Source organism: Seriola aureovittata, chromosome 16, assembly GCF_021018895.1.
Source record: "Seriola aureovittata isolate HTS-2021-v1 ecotype China chromosome 16, ASM2101889v1, whole genome shotgun sequence".
Taxonomy (NCBI): Eukaryota; Metazoa; Chordata; class Actinopteri; order Carangiformes; family Carangidae; genus Seriola; species Seriola aureovittata.
In genome coordinates this window covers 8,589,217-8,605,345 of record NC_079379.1, presented here as the reverse complement: position 1 = coordinate 8,605,345, position 16,129 = coordinate 8,589,217, and the positions used below count along the sequence as shown (strand labels likewise).

The 16,129-nt window shown below is 42.9% G+C and overlaps 1 protein-coding gene across 3 annotated transcripts in view; it reads right to left on the bottom strand.

Annotated features, from left to right (window-relative positions):
• LOC130183408 (ephrin type-A receptor 7) overlaps positions 1-11,205 on the bottom strand; it is a 150,569-nt gene extending 139,364 nt beyond the window's left edge. For all 3 annotated transcript variants that reach the window (XM_056398780.1, XM_056398781.1, XM_056398782.1), the window contains exon 1: positions 10,996-11,205. In XM_056398780.1, the coding sequence (XP_056254755.1) occupies positions 10,996-11,074 (79 nt within the window). In that variant the 5' untranslated portion in view covers positions 11,075-11,205. The remainder of the gene's footprint in view (positions 1-10,995) is intronic.
• Positions 11,206-16,129: the final 4,924 nt, after the last annotated feature.

Here is a 16,129-nt window from a genome sequence, read left to right as displayed (position 1 = left end):
GGCAACATTTATAGCTTAGAGGAAGCTGAGAAACAACAGGAGCGCACTCCACCCAACCATCCTGCACTGATGACACTCTGATTGCAATCACGACCAGGCACACAAAGAAACGTGCACACACACACACACACACGTCGAGAAATGTACTTATAGTCTGTATAATAACATGCATAACAAGTAGCCAAGAGTGCAAACACACAAAGGAAACAGGAGCAGTGTACAGTATACGGCAGCATGTACAGCACGCACATATAGGCAAGACAAAAACAAGTTGCTCACATTAGCCAATGCAGTTTCTTTTAGCAATATTGTTATCATTAAATCAAAAGAGCTGAAGTGAAGATGGTGCTGATAAAGAAAGATGAACAGCGTGCTAAAGAGACGGGTATATTTTACTCTGGCTTGCTTCTCTGAGTTCGTTTTGCCTTCTGTTGGTCAAAATTGCAGCTTTAAATAACAAGCTGACTGTATGACAGTTACAATAGGACCATGGCTATGGTTTCACTGAAGAGATGCCACAAACATCAGCACAATCAAGCTACCCTGTGGAGTTTTTGACCATTAGTAGCGCTGCGGAGCAACGTTTTAATGAGCAACGCATATTTCCAAATGTTTCATGAGGACAAAGATGCACTCAAACTCATTTCGTTATACACTGTATGTTTTGGTGAAGAACGCTGAATGTAAACATAACTTCTGTTTGTTTACAAGAAAAGGACACACAGGGGACCTTTAATATTTCTCCAAAATATGCAGTTTATGCACACTTTGCCCTGCTTTTCAATTATTCAAATATTCCCAGTTTCTGCCTCTGCTCTCCATCTCATCCCACACATTTATTTTTCTGTCTCCTAGACATGTTTGTGCTTCTTCAGAGGTCTGCAACCTGACCTAATAGAAATGGTTTGACATTAAAATACTGGTTTTGAGCTTTTGGCTGGGTTAGGACTCCTGAATTTTTGTTAGGTCAGGTTTGTGCCAAAATTCCATGCCAGCAACTGTCCCACAAATCCTCTCTATGCTTAATTTCCTCCGTCCCTCCCTCACTCGGACCAACAGTAAACCGAGCAGAATATGGTTCATCCGCTCCCGCCCCACTACTTAGCCTATTACAGCCTTTCCCACTCCCCCCTGCACTCCTGATAAAGTGAGCAGATCAGGTCCCATGCTGCTATGTTAACCTCCCTTGCCACTCACCACATTACATCCTCTGCCACCTACAAAGCTCTCTCACCCCCGCCCAGGCCTTCTGATAAACTGAGAAGAGCAAGTCCCATGCTGGCATGTTAACCTGCCTCGCCCACTCACCCACATCTACGCTGCTCACACTCACACTCTCTCGCCCTCAGCCCAGTCACTAACACCCTTTCATTATGGATAGTCTTCTCCGCGGGGGGCTATCACTTCAAAGACACCCCGCTTTCCTCGTCTGTGTCTGTGCGGAGAGGGTGCAGATGACGGGGGTGCGATGAGGTGTACGGCGGGGGGGGTGGGGGTGTCATAAAAGTGACTGAGCCAGAGCCGCACGATTTATGTATTTATTCATTACCAAGGAAGCTGCGTATTAAAAGGTCGGGCAATTTTCCAGGTCACTGACCAAACCCACACGGTGAGGAAGCGAGGGGGATGAAGAGGACAGGAGAGGAGAGACAACAGAGATAAAGAGAGAGGGAGAGTGGCTGAGATGGCAAGTTGGTAAAGGCGATATTGGCAGTTGGACACACATCGGTGCATTCACACTTCACCTGAGCATGTGTGTGTGTGCGTTTGTGTGGACGAGCCAAGTTTACCCCTGTGTGTGTGTGTGTGTGTGTGTGTGTGTGTGTGTGTGTGTGTGCACACGCAGCCCGTTTGTTTGTGTGCGAGTGCATCTGCGGTTTGTGTATGCGTTCACGTCTGTCTGCACACCGGCTGTGGTTAATGAGTTTGAAAGGTCAAACGCCTCTCAGAAAGATTAATGGGGTTTCCTGGGCACGGGGGTAATGGTTTACGAGGCCCAGCCGGACACATTTCCAACATGACGGTCATTACCACCACAGAGCAGAGACAGAAGGAGGGATCGCAAGCAAAGACAAGGATGAAACAAAACTGCTGGGCAGCAAGCACTCGCCGGAAAACTGTGTGCGTCTGTTCACCTCATGTGAATGTGGGAGTCATTTTTCTTCTTGTTGATTCTGTGTGTAGACCTCATTCAGCCATAACTACAAATCTATATATGTGACAAACTGCTGCATTTAACCGAAAAGAGAAGAAAGGTCTTGTTTTAATTAGATATCCCCTTCATTTATTAAAATAACCTGTGTCTGGGTCCACTCAGTTTCCTCTCAGTGTGTGGCCCTTCTGAAGGCCATCGCCTGCTGTGACCAGCCTTATCCCATTAGGTTTGAAAAGTCCACTGCAGGCTGCTCTTTGTCGAAAAAACTGACACTTGTTGTGCTGCGGTGCATTCAGGTACTGTGGGAGTCCAAAAATGTGATGGACAGCTCCAGAACGGTGGCCTTTTTAAATGGAGGAAGAAAAATTACTCAAAAAACATCAATTTTTGACTACTAGTAATTTACCTGGCAGGGTTGTCTGACGTTTTAATGCAATGCGGGACCAATTTGCCAATTTGTCATTGGTCTTTTTGATAGTGTTTCTTTGGCTTGATCTGCAGCCGTTTCTTTTATATTTCAAATAGGCATATCAATTTCTAATATCTTCATAAATATACATTATATTGATTTTATGTCTGACTACAGAATACTGATATTCAATGTCCTCAGTGTGGGACCTGTGTGTTTAATACCTGTGTGCAAACCAAATTTCCAGGCTGTGTTTTGCAACATGACATAATTTCCTCTTTAATACATTTCACCGATCAAAACAAACACCACACTTGCAGCCTGTGCACGAGCACACACAAGCTTTGTAGAACTTGGAAGTTTATCTCCAATTTGCAAGCCATAATTATTTGTGAAATGTTGGCCGCCACCATTTGAGATCTGCACGTGCAGTAGGCAATGCCTGGAAACAGCTTTACTGAAATGGACCCCAGCTCTGCAGACAGCACTTGACTTTCAGATGTCCACAGGTTTCATGCCAGCCCCTAAATGCAGCACAGAACAGCCTGTATCCAGACCTGTCCCTTTTTTTGTCGTTTTGGAAAAAAGTATGTGAACAAGGTCTGCAGCTCGACCTTCTGCAGCCCAAGTCGGCTTACCAAAGTTGTTGTGACTGCCAAAGTTGTCATACATGTACTTCTGCCATTAAAGAAACATTTTTATGTGTGTCTGAGTACGTGTTAAGCGCCGTTCATTGCAAATGTTATATAACGCAACTTGGGAGAGTGCAAAAATTAGAATGCATTGAAAAGAATTAATCTTTCATTATCAATCCCTGCTGTATCTATTTGAGACGGGGCCGGAGATGGTAGATAGTGACTGAGGAAACATGATGTAGCATTTAAATCGTATGCGATGAAGAAAAGGAGGAAAGCGCAAAATTATGTACATATAAAAACATGTTTAATGTTAAGTGCAGTCTTTTTCTCCTCTTCGCCAACACACACACACACACTGCAAGTCTTCCTAACATGTCATCATCAGGTCAGACATGGCAGAGGCGGACAGGAGGACATGAAAAGCACATTAAGAGGCAGCGTTCACAGGCTGGCCGGCCTCAGCCAGAGCCAGTGAGGCGGACACTGACACAGCAGAGCACAGATGAAGAGGGGAGACTAATGGCAGAGGGAGGGGTGGAGTTCAGCTGCGGAGGTATGAGGGCTCTCCAAGTATGCCACACGTGTGTCTGTGTTTGTTAGATGTGAGAGAGCAAGACTGTGAGCATGTGCATGAATCCATGCGTACGAGCATGAGTAGTAGAAATGTGGTTTCTATAAAACATGTTCTGTGTATTTCCAGTTTGGGACCCGAACACATGGAGAGGACAGCGCCTCGTGTTTTAACAAGATCAGAATCTACTCTTGTCAGCTCACATAACTGTTACGTAACTGAATCAGGGCTACTGGACAACACTGCCTCAGCTGCAGCCAATCCAAGGGCTCAAAGCATGTAGCATGACCTCGCGCCTAAAACAGCACTGCTCTAAGATTCATGTACACACGGTGAAATGGGTATATATTGTGAGTGCCATCAGTCCAGTAAACTATTAATTTCTATTCACATACATAACATTTCAACCAAACTGTGATTGTCAAATGTATATTTTATATCCAAATTTTGTCACTAAATCCAACTGCTCACCTGCAGCATTACATATAAACAGATCATGTGTGGTGTTACCGCTACAGAGTTTTAGATTCAACATTTTGTCTTAGCAATGACTTTCCACAAAGACTGTTATCCTCCAAAGAAAAATGTGTGTGTGAGTGTGTGTGTGTGTGTGTGTGTGTGTGTGTGTGTGTGTGTGTGTGTGTGTGTGTGTGTGTGTCTGTGTCTATCTTCTTGCACATCCCGGGACCTTAGCCACCTCCATAACTTTGATGCGACTGCCTAAACTAGGCACAATTGAGTCTGATGGTCTCTAAGCCAACATCAGAAAGGGAGGGCAACACATTTAACCTCTGGTAAAACACTGCCTCGACAGACACACATGCACAGGTTACACTTCCTTTCCATTTTCCTCACAGGAGCCTTAAAGCTGCTTGATGCGACAGAGTAGGCAAACAATCACATATGAGGTTGGACAGTACTTGAAATTTGCAGTAACTGATTCAGGGTCAAGTGAACAAAGAAATTTGAAAAACTGGTCGGATCAAGTGCGACCTGGAGATCCAGATTTTCCAACACAGGGATAAAGATTCTGGCGTTTTTAGGCATATTTTAACAGACTTCCTTTTTTTTTTTTTTTTTTTTTTGGCCAGCAGCTTCTGCGAGTCGGGCCACGGATAAGACGAACAAAGCCTTAAAAGCCCGAGGTCCCGCTCGTCTCAATAAATCTGTTACTCATAGCAAAGCCTAAATGAGTGGGTGATTTTGTTTTCACCACTGCAAAACAAGGAAATTAAATGAAATGCCGGGGAGTGCGAGGGTGGTAGACTGACTGAGCCCTGCCGAGTTGTCAGTTCAATTCCCAACATGCCCACCCACATCAAGCCTCGCATTAATGCAGTTAGTGTTTACTCTCAATGCAACACACCCTGAGCAGAGACTTCTGCCAGGAGCACAGCTACGGCTCCGTACAAAGACACACCAGTGACATTTATCAACTTTAGACACCTCAGGACTTAAAATTCTGCCAAAAAAGGGAAAAAAAAAACAAAAAACAAATCCTCTAATCCATTAGTATCCCAACAAAAGCAGCAAAGATGATTAATGAGTATTAAAAAATATCAGGCAGAAATAAGTCTCAACTCCAAGATGCTGGCGGTGTGGGTGGTGGGAGACATTCTTGATTAAAAACATTTTCTCGTTGTATTTATTAGACTTTTTTTTTTTTTTTTTTTGCATATAACCTTTGAAGAACCTTTAGAGAACAGGCCCTGAAGATGTTTACATAAAGCTCTGACATGAAAGCACACATGCATTTGCCAAAATAGCTCTGCTTTATGCTTCAGTGTGAGCTTTAACACTTCTATCCTCCACTATTCACATACATTACTATGATTACATTATTTTCTGCTATACACTTGTCCTCATGCCTCGTGAAGGAAAATGTTTTATACTGTACTTTAGTGCTGGAACTAACACTTCATTTCATTATCAACCAAGATTCATTTTACATCCAGCAAATCATTTCATGAGCCAGATCCTGTGAATATTTAACATTAAATTATTTGAACGAAATTTATTATTTTGTGTGTGTTGATCAACTTGTTGATTCATCGGCTAATCGTTTGAGCGCTGTTCAGCTTCTTTAGTTTCTCTTCTCCCACTTTCACTGCCGATTTGAGCCTACATTCTCATTGTGAGCTCGTATTCGTCTTCTTTTCTTGAGCTGATTTACTCTGTCTGCTTCAACAATTTAACTGTGTGTTGCATAAATTAATAACTTTATTTTCATCTGACTTTATTATAATTCGCCACAAACAAAAAAAACTAATTGGTTAAACTGCACTCAAATCACCTAAACAATTTTCACAAATAAAAAAATAAAGCAAAAGCGCCAAATTTTTCTTCCACAGGAAATGGATGTGAGCAAACACAGTGGGTTCTCACAGACACACAGACACGCACACACAGACTTTTTCCGATGGTTTGTTCTTGCCGATCCAGCAGAATAACCCCCGATACTGTAATAGCGTCCTTTCCCTGAACAAAGGAAAATCAGGTGACCCCCCCATTGGGATCCAATAGACACGCATACTCTCGCTTACACACACAATTCATCAGTCTATCAGTCTCTGTCAATATGTTCCAGTCGGGTGGGAGGTAAATAAGGATCGGGGTGAGCTGCTGCATTGACTTGTTATAGGAACCCTTGGTCTGTTTCATTACATGTAACATACTGTACAAGAGCCGTGGAACAAAGCCACGGTGGAAGCTTACAATTCCCTCCCCACTTGCTTTTACTCCCCTCCAATTTTCTTTCCTTCACTCCCTCATCCACTGTTCCTTGCTCAGCGTTCTTATTTTTCTTCACCCCTGAACCCGACACACCTCTTCTCCTTTTTTTTTTTTCCTGCTTGTAAAACATTTTTTTTTTTTTTTTAAGATGACTCCCCCTCTTTCTTCCCCTCACAGGAGAGTGACGCGGCACCGCCTGCCATCCTCACAAATCACTCTGACCTTTCATATTCACAGAGGTCACAGTCATCTGATCCAGCGCGCACGGGTTCCAAGGATTGCCCCTTGCCATCCAAAGACGGACCAGAGCAATCAGGGCCGCCAGAGGCAGTGGCAGCAGAGCAGAAAGAAGCCTGCATAAATCACAGACAATTAGTCCCAAATTGATGCCTGGGAGGGTGGAGCGCTGCTCCTCTGCTAGTCTGGCAATTGCTGGTAAACCCAATATTAGTCAATCAGATCGCTTCTAAGCACTAATTATAAGATTCAGTAATCACATATCATGACTGGAGTATAATATCAAACAGTCACTTCAACTGACTTGTGTGGAAGTCAACAGTAAACAGATACAGCAAAGTTTCCTTCTGGATACAGCAGGTTTTTTCCAATTAATGGCATCTCAGTGAAGTGACCAGTAAACCTGATTCTGTATGTTGAACCTTTAATAGCTTCTAATCTACAGATCACACCTGCTTTCCTTCAAAAGACAAAAAAGTGATTTGAGGATCCATCAAATTACAGCAACTCACTCACCAGGCAGAATAGTTATAATGGATGATCCCACAAAACCTCAGATTACATTTAAATAGCATTTGCGATATTGAACGTTCAATATCAAAGTTTTTTCAGCATTATTAAAAAGTTATGGTTTGGATAGGTTAGTAAAACAACTTTGTTAAGGTTAGAGAAGGACTGTGGTGATGGAAAAGTGTAATTGTGTGATCTGATTTAAGTTATGTTTTTGGAAAGATCTTGATCATGGGGGAAAAAAAAACATTACTTCCATCTCTGAAGATCAAATATAAGGCAAATGTTAGAGATGCACTTGCATGTAAACTCAATGATCAACAGATTTCCTGTTAAATTCTGTGATCTGTCATATGCTGAACTGTCTCACACACACACACACACACACACACACACACACACACACACGATCAATGGGTATGCTGACACAGAATGAAAGCTGCAGTCCGGGTTGAACGTTAGATCCAATACATTGCCAAATATCTTTACTTTTCTCTCTACTGCATCAAAGATTTCCTGCAACTACAACTACAGCTTCAAACTGTCCGTTATCATGAGAGGGCTGAGTGGTAAACATAGAAGACCAGTCACATTGTGTATTTCTGACAGTAATAAATACTGGAACTTTATCCTCAGCATCACAAACCATCGCGTTGGAAAAATGTGAGCTGTGAATCTTAAATCACACATGACAAGAGAGGTTCGAGCGGCACACCGGTGTAATGAGGCTGCAGGTAAACAATGGTCTGCATGTCTGCCAAGAACATAGTGCAGTGAAGTCAGCCCCGGCCGTTCTGACTCGACGAGGCATCAAGCAAAGCTCCGGCCGCACAAACAGGATGATCCCACAGGTTACGCTGCAGTTTCTGAGTCTCTCTCGCTCTCAATCACTCCGCTCCTCTCTCCCTCTGCCTCTATTGTTCTGTACCTGGCTTGTGCCCTCTCTTTGCTTGCTGCAGAATGGATGGATGCAGAAGGAGGGAGGGAGGGAGGGAGAGAGAAGAGAGGGGAAGTAAATGAGATCCCGATGATATGCCAAGGTGTGTTAGCGGTGAGGCGTGGGGAATGAGAAAAGCGGCCTGAAGGGAGGGGGAGTGGCTAGATTGACTGTGTGTGTGTGTGTGTGTGTGTGTGTGTGTGTGTGTGTGTGTGTGTGTGGGGTATGGTGGACACCCAGCTCTGCCTGTACGGAGCCCCCACCACCCGATCGTATTAACGTTTGCTAAGTCAGCTGAGGATGCAGGAGGCATGTGCAGGAGAGGAGGAGAGGGAGAAAAGGAGAGGAGAGGAGAGGAGGATGACATATGAGAGGACAGTGCGAAGAACAAAGGAAAACAGGAAGACAGGAGGCAGAAAGAAGAGTAGAGCACAAAGGAAGGAAGAGCTCACAATGTGAGCGAGACAGGAAAATGCTGTTGGCACATGAGGAGGAATAGAACATGGGACCAAACACAGAGGGACATGTAAAACTGTGAATAAGAGCTAATAAGGGATTAGGCACAGGCACAAGGCTGGACTGGAAAAGAGAAATTTCATGAATGGTGATCAAAGAGCCACATAAATATTGTAATACAATATAACAGAGGCTTTAATAGATCCTCTCAAAATCCCAAATACAGGAGAGACTAATGCCTAAATACACACACACACACTTCTCTGATGAAAAAAAAGCTGTTTCTCCCTCTAAGAGAGCACACACACACACACACACACACACACGCACACACACAGGTAGGTAAATTGCCTCATTAAATATGGACATAATGGCAGAGAAGTATAAAAAAAAATTTTTTTAAAAAAAGGGGAAAAATTCTCTCCAGTGTTTTCTTATCTTCCAAATCCTTACGAACAGCGGGAAGAATTGCTGCCAATAGCAGCCTTCAGGAGCACATTGCTTTCACAGCAATTAATCGCAACATCAATTAAACAAAAGCTAGCATCCAAATACGGCTACCCAGCATTCCAGGGAACCAAATCAATCTGGCAATGAGTCCGCATGTGTTGCATTCAATGCTCCAGAGGAAGTGTGTGCATGTGTGTGCGTGTGCAAACGCAAAAGAAAGTGCAAGTGTGTCTGCGTGTGCGTGCACAGAAGGGCCCCTATATCACACCACGAGTATGTGCGCCTGAGTGTATGTTTCATGAGAAAGACTGCATGCGAAGGCAACATGTACGTGTCAAGTGAGTGTGTGCATTTGACCCTGAGTCGTGTGTGTGTGTGTCTCAGGAATGCATTAATGTATGGCTGTGATGTCTATATGTGTGTGTGCGTCTGATGAAGTGTGTGCGTCTGATGACGTGTGTGTTTGAGTGTACATGCGTGTGTGTGTGTGTGTATCCAAAAAGCACTCAGCTATGCCTGGATAATAAAGCCCCTCTTTAGAAAGCGCCTGTGGGTCTGAAGCCATTATGTTCTTTTCCACTTCACAGTCTCAGACCTGATTAGGATCACTTCCCTGCCTTCACCTGAGCCAACCGGTCACACACACACACACACACACACACATCCAATCAGCACTGTGTGTTAGTTTAAACTCATAAGTTTCACAGGTTTACAGTATCTCTGCTAACTTGTGAGTGCAAGCAAGTATTTATCTGTGGCAAACAGCCAGGTTGCTGGTAAACTGTTGGACCACAGCAGCACGTTCCCCCGCTCCCTCACACACTTCAGTGCAGATGCACAAGGGCAATTAAACAAGTCAGCAATCCAAATCCCAATCCCACATCAGCATTAAATCTTGGTAAAACACTCTGTGAATCATACACTGTTCCCATTAATTCCAGCGTGGATTCTTGATTTAATGCTGATGGAAGGACTAGGAGAGAAACCTGCACAATCTCTTCTCCACTGTTCAAAGGACAAAAAAAAAAAAAAAAAACTTGTTATAGAGGAATGGAGCTGAAAAACGAGAGTTGCATGCAGTGGCAAAAGCACTAAAGCATCAGTCGCCCGTGCCACAGCATCAGTGGCTGTTAAGAGTGTGAAAAGACAAAGAAACCAGTTGCACGGAGATGCCACGACAAAACCATCATCACCACCACCCCACAATTCAAATCACTGTGACAACAGAGCGGGGATTTCTGTCTTATTAGAACAGCTGTGAGACAAACTGAGTTTACCTCTCTGAGTAAATCACAAACCCGGTACTCAAGCAGACCGGGGCTCTCTGTATGTGGCACCAGAGATGTTAGAAATGTGGCTCGGTTTTTGGTTACTATTTTTTTTTTTTTTTAAACAACTTGTTTACTTCAGCCTTTAAGTTCATAATGATGGAGGGGATGCTGTGAATACTAATCAACTGTACGGGGTTTTAATTTGTACTAAAGTCTCTTGTTTATATATTTTTGATTCAATAGCAACTGCGTGACTTTAATTCTGACAGTCTCAGTTGAACACATTTGTTGTGATGATCTGGTTATTCGGGAATAGATGCTTGGAGTTCACGGAGCTCAAATGCGTAAAAATCTGCCAAAAAAAGAGCTTTTAGAAACGCGCCTCTACACCATCAGGCAAAAACATTTTCTGTTTTACGACATATATTAAAAAACAAAAACAAAAAAAACCATTCTGTCTAAAATGAATGTCCTCTCGTTACTGTTAACATGCACCTGCTTCCCATCACAGGACAAGCGCGAATGCCAAACTCTCTCCGCCGCGGACATCTGTCTGTCGATCAACGCTGCCTGCTGCGGCGACCAGTTTTTGGAACAACCGAGCCATACAACACATGTTTCCACATACCTTCTTCAGCGTGACAGTCTTCCACTTGGTTCAGCAATAATATCCAAAGCACCGATATCAGCGTTTTACGGAGATCCATGTTTGTCTGGCCAGTTCCGCGGGGCTCTTGTCATCTCTCTCCAGCCTGCGCGCAACGCACCGCAGCAGAGACGCACTCGGTGTTTGAATGGAGCTGATGCCGTCTGGACAAGTAGTGCAAGAGCCACGGAGCCACGCGGCCTATTTGATATCTCGGGGGAGGGTTTTGTCGACGAGATTGACACCGGGCGAGCGCAATGAAGTTGGATGTGGAGACGAGGGTACGGGAGGGTCGACCTATCAAGGAGCTGCAACCTGAAATCTCCGCGCCAGGTGTTTCCACTATAGTTAACGGAGACAACCCTGCAGCAGTTTTTTTTTTTTTTTTTTTACAGACTGTCGTTTTATAGCGAGAGGTGGGTAGGTGGGTGGGGTGGCATTAAGTAGGACCTGGGTTTGTGGATGTGGTGTCATAGGCTGTTAAAGAGTTTGGGGAGGATTATATCCAAAGCCCTGTACTTGTTTAGGGTTGGTATCACAGTATTTTGGTTCTGAGGTCGAGGATTCATTGGGGGTCCTAAAGAAGAGTGCAGAAGACCCTCATTTTAATATTATTATTTTAACTTTATGTTGGAACTTAACTGGAAACTAAATCAAAACTCTTTCAATACAGAAAAAAAATGCTAGAAAAGTCTAGCCACTCATTTCGATTCTCATTAGTAAACAAACACAGAAAATACCTATTTTCTAAGTATATTCTCCAAATATGTTATATTATATTTAACCTATGTGGTGAAAATTTTTAAATTTTAGACTTTAAAGTCACAGTCCATGGAATTCAATCACTCTCTTTGACACCCCACAGTGATATTATTTAAAGACAAAAAAAAAAGAGATAGTGACAGTGGTAGCCCTCAAGGATCTGACCTGGGAAGCTATAGTTACATTTATGAATACGCACAACTTAATAGGAAAACACATATATACAAGACAATACAAAAGACGATGATACAAAAAAAAAAAAAAAACATAAAAACACTCAATGAAAAGCTTTATCATTCTTGACTATATGATTGGTCTTTCTTTAAAGACACGTTGCAGCTTCAAAAAAGATCCTAGAGACGTTTTCCGATTTATCACACAACAAAAGTGAAAATCTAAGCATCGGGTCTTTCTCTAGAAAATCTGATACATCTATGTCAGTGTTCCCGAATCCTTTAACATAGAGACACAACGTTATTTAGGCAAACATTTTTACATAACATCTACAGTAACACAGCAGAATTAAATCAGCATAATTGATATGTATGTACATATGTATAACTATAAAGCTGAATTTTTTTTCTTTTCACACAAATTGTCCACAAATTGACTTGAGATCATTTCTGTAATGAAAATCACTTCCTTTCTCAGGGGACTATTGATTTGATGCTACTTAAAGTGAGGAGCCATGTTCACAGTGTTCTGCACCAAGCAAATATTATCGAGCTTTTCTTCTGGGTTTGTTTGTGCTTCTTCAGACGGCAGGAGAGCAAGATGAACTGAAACACAGAAAATGCTGTTTCAAGGGTTTGCATCATTGTAACACATAGACTCCACCTAAGAGTCCCTTGCTCTATATATCTCATTGTAACCGCATGCACACGGACATAGTGAACACACACAGGCAAGTGTACACACACACTTTCCCTGAATTGATCATTCTCACAGTTTAGCTTGGAAAGCAATACAGTTTATTGCTGATTGACAAGCAAGATACCGTTTTTTTTTAAAGAGAAAAAGAGAAAACTAGTGGTGTGAACACAGGTTGTATCTCCAATCAATACAGTCTTTTCTGAGTGCTGAAAGGAGAAGGCTGCAGGAGATCCAAAGCGCTCTCTCTATTACATATCCATTTAAAAAAAAGAAGAACTCATCATATGCTTCATTCAAAATTTCCAACAGATTGTGGATCTTGACGATGAATCTCAACAAGAACATAAAAATACTGTTTAGTATGCAACCAGTTCCTTTAATGAAATTCAGTTGTATTCAAAAATATGTTCCTATTCTTCTGTTTAAAGAGCATTTCAGGTTAAGTGGCTGTGAGGATTACAATGACCCAATAATGTGGAGTTCTGTCGCTCATCAGTCTATTAAGTATATGAAATGATCCCTCCAGTTTTCACTTGCAATACACTGAAATTTACAGCTCCCCAAGTGAAACCTGAATGCAGAGTTCAGAATCGATTTATTTTCAGCTTTTGATCAAAGTTGACTTCAAAGCCTAAAGCTGAAACTTCCTCCAAAAAAAAAAACATAGACCGACCATGGAGTCGCCATGATGATACTGAGCCTCCACTTGGCAGCTCTTCAATATGTACCGCCAGCCTCGGCTATTTAGCTACTTTTCAAACTTTAATGTCGTGCAAATGAAAAGGCTAGTCAGCACACCTAGTTTTCCCCCGCAGCAAGCCCTGCAACTGCCGGACATAAAACAGCTCTGTAATAAATGTAATAAGCACTTTTAATACACCACACACACACACACACACACACACACACACACACACACACACACACACACACACACACACACTGTAGACAGCCCCTCCTATATGCTCCATAATCATCGGTAAGACTCATTATCACAGTTATCACCCAGCCCCCTCTCCATCCCTGCTCTCTCTACTCAAGCACGGGCTCACACGTGCACATAAACACACACACTCACACACACACTCACACACTCACACACACACACACACGCGCGCACACACACACACAGATTATGGGCCATCAGCCTGACTGATCCTCCCCAGCAGGGGGGCTGGTAGCCTCAGTTCTGACAGCTGATGAACATGATCATCTGTCCTCCTCTGTGGTCATTACTCACCAAGGACAGAGGCCAGCAGCTCTGCTCGCTCACTAGCTCGCTTACTCACTCACTCACTCACTCACTCACTCACTCACTCACTCACTCCGCTGTCCATTACACACATGCACACAGCAGTCTCTTTCATACTGTCACTCTCACACCACATATCCTCCACTACCACATCTGCCAAATTTGTCACTTTTGGTTTATATTGTCATCTGCATTTTGCAATTGGAATTCTTACAGCATTTTGTTACTGTCAACAAATCCAACCCAACTCCTCAAAGACCAAAACCAACAATTTGTACATCTCTAAACATCTCTATCTTGTCTGTGGCACTCCACTCACAGCCAACTGGTTCCTCCTGAAAATATCAATAATTAAAGATGCTTCAAAATGATATAGTTTTACTTAATAAGATGTGTACAATATTATTTAAAACAGCTAGGCCCTGAAGCTTTTAACAAGCGGTACTCCATCAGGTGCAGGTATAGAGCATTTTCCAGAGACTATGTTCAAATGTGGATTAATACACACTATAGTGAGTATTTCAGGCAGCAGGACAGTGTTTGTGGCCCCATGTTCATTGTAATGATGCAACACGTCATCCTGTGCAGCAGCGCTGGTTACTGATGTGTTTTTAATCAACCCAGGAGCCGCACACATTTATTATCAGCAACGCAGTCGCCAGGAGGTGCTTTGGGTGGATGGTGGACGTACAAAGGACACAACTGGCACAGCAGAGACCGAGGTCTGAGGTATAGTCACTACAAGTGGACACTGTACTGGAAGATCGTATATTTTGTCGGAAAACACAATTGTTGTCTTTGACAAATCAGTAAATGAACAACATGCTGCATCCTCAAAGTGTAATCAGATCGCAATTACATTTCCTGCAAAACGTATTTGCTGTCGCAGTTTAGTTGTATATAAATGTAACTCATAGGAGACATGGTTGTTTTAATAGGGAACAACGAGGGAGGTCTATGGCACAGAGGAATAAACTATACCAGGCTTTGGCAACACACACAATACTTGTTTGTTGGATTAATTAATTGCTGTTTTTGGTATTTTGATGGGATTTGTTTACAAATTAGAAAAAATATCAAATATTATCAGCCTGAAGTGTCTAAGAAAAGCTCCTGCTCCATTCCACATTCCACACATACAGAAGTTTTTCCCTTTTGCCCTCTGTCGAACACATGGCCACATATCATGTGCAACGAGCACCGCGCCTCAACCCCCCACGTCCCCACCCACAGCCAGTGTGCCTGCATTACTGATCAGGAACACGGTAACCAAGAGAAATAAAAAAAAAAAAAAAAAAAAAAATGAGATGTGAGATGTAAATCACAGTCTGATATTGTGCAGAGGGGGCGGGGGTGTTGAAGCAGTAAATACATGTCAATTCCAGAAGGGACCTCACACACACATACATGTACATGCAGCTCTGTCCTGCTGCTTCATCATGCGACAGTTTCATGCTGATGCGCTTTACTGGCCCCTCCCTCTCCTGCTCCTTCTCACATACACACCAGAGAGAGAGAGGAGAGGAGGAGAGGAGGAGAGGAGGAGAGGAGGAGGAGAAGAGGAGGAGGGAGCGGAGTCACTTGACCTTTTCTGTTCCCTGGCTGTTTTCCCAGTCATCCAAGCAGAACGAGGAGGGGGAACAAAGAGATAATGGGAGAAGAGGTGAGTGTGTGTGCACATACTTGAATACAGGCATGTAAGTGTGCACACACACACACACAAACACACACACTCTCACTCTCGCTCTGAAACCACTGTTCACAAACACTGAACATCTGATATCTCTATGGAAGATCTCCAACCACACTGAAACTAACGAAATCTAACGGAATGAACACAGATACATTTCTTCTTCCTCCTTCTCTGTCAGTATAAGTAAATAACAAAAGTGTGCACCACAGCCATCATCTGGTAAGGAGTGGGACAGACAACCCGACCACACAGTCCCAGATACCTCTGGCCTGAGTACCATGTAAACCATGTTCCCAGTTCAATCCCAGCTGTGTACCTTAAGTTGCATGTCATGCTCCTCTCTCTCCCCATTTCCCGTCGATCTCTCTCTACTATTCACAAAATAAGGCAAAAATGTAAAATAAATAAATAAGCTAAATTACGCTCAAACTCTCCATAATTATCTATGTTGCTTTTCATCACTTCATAAAAAAAGACATAAAGAACAGAGAAAAGGGTTGGGACTGGCAGCTGTGTAATTTGCAGATTTGGCTGCT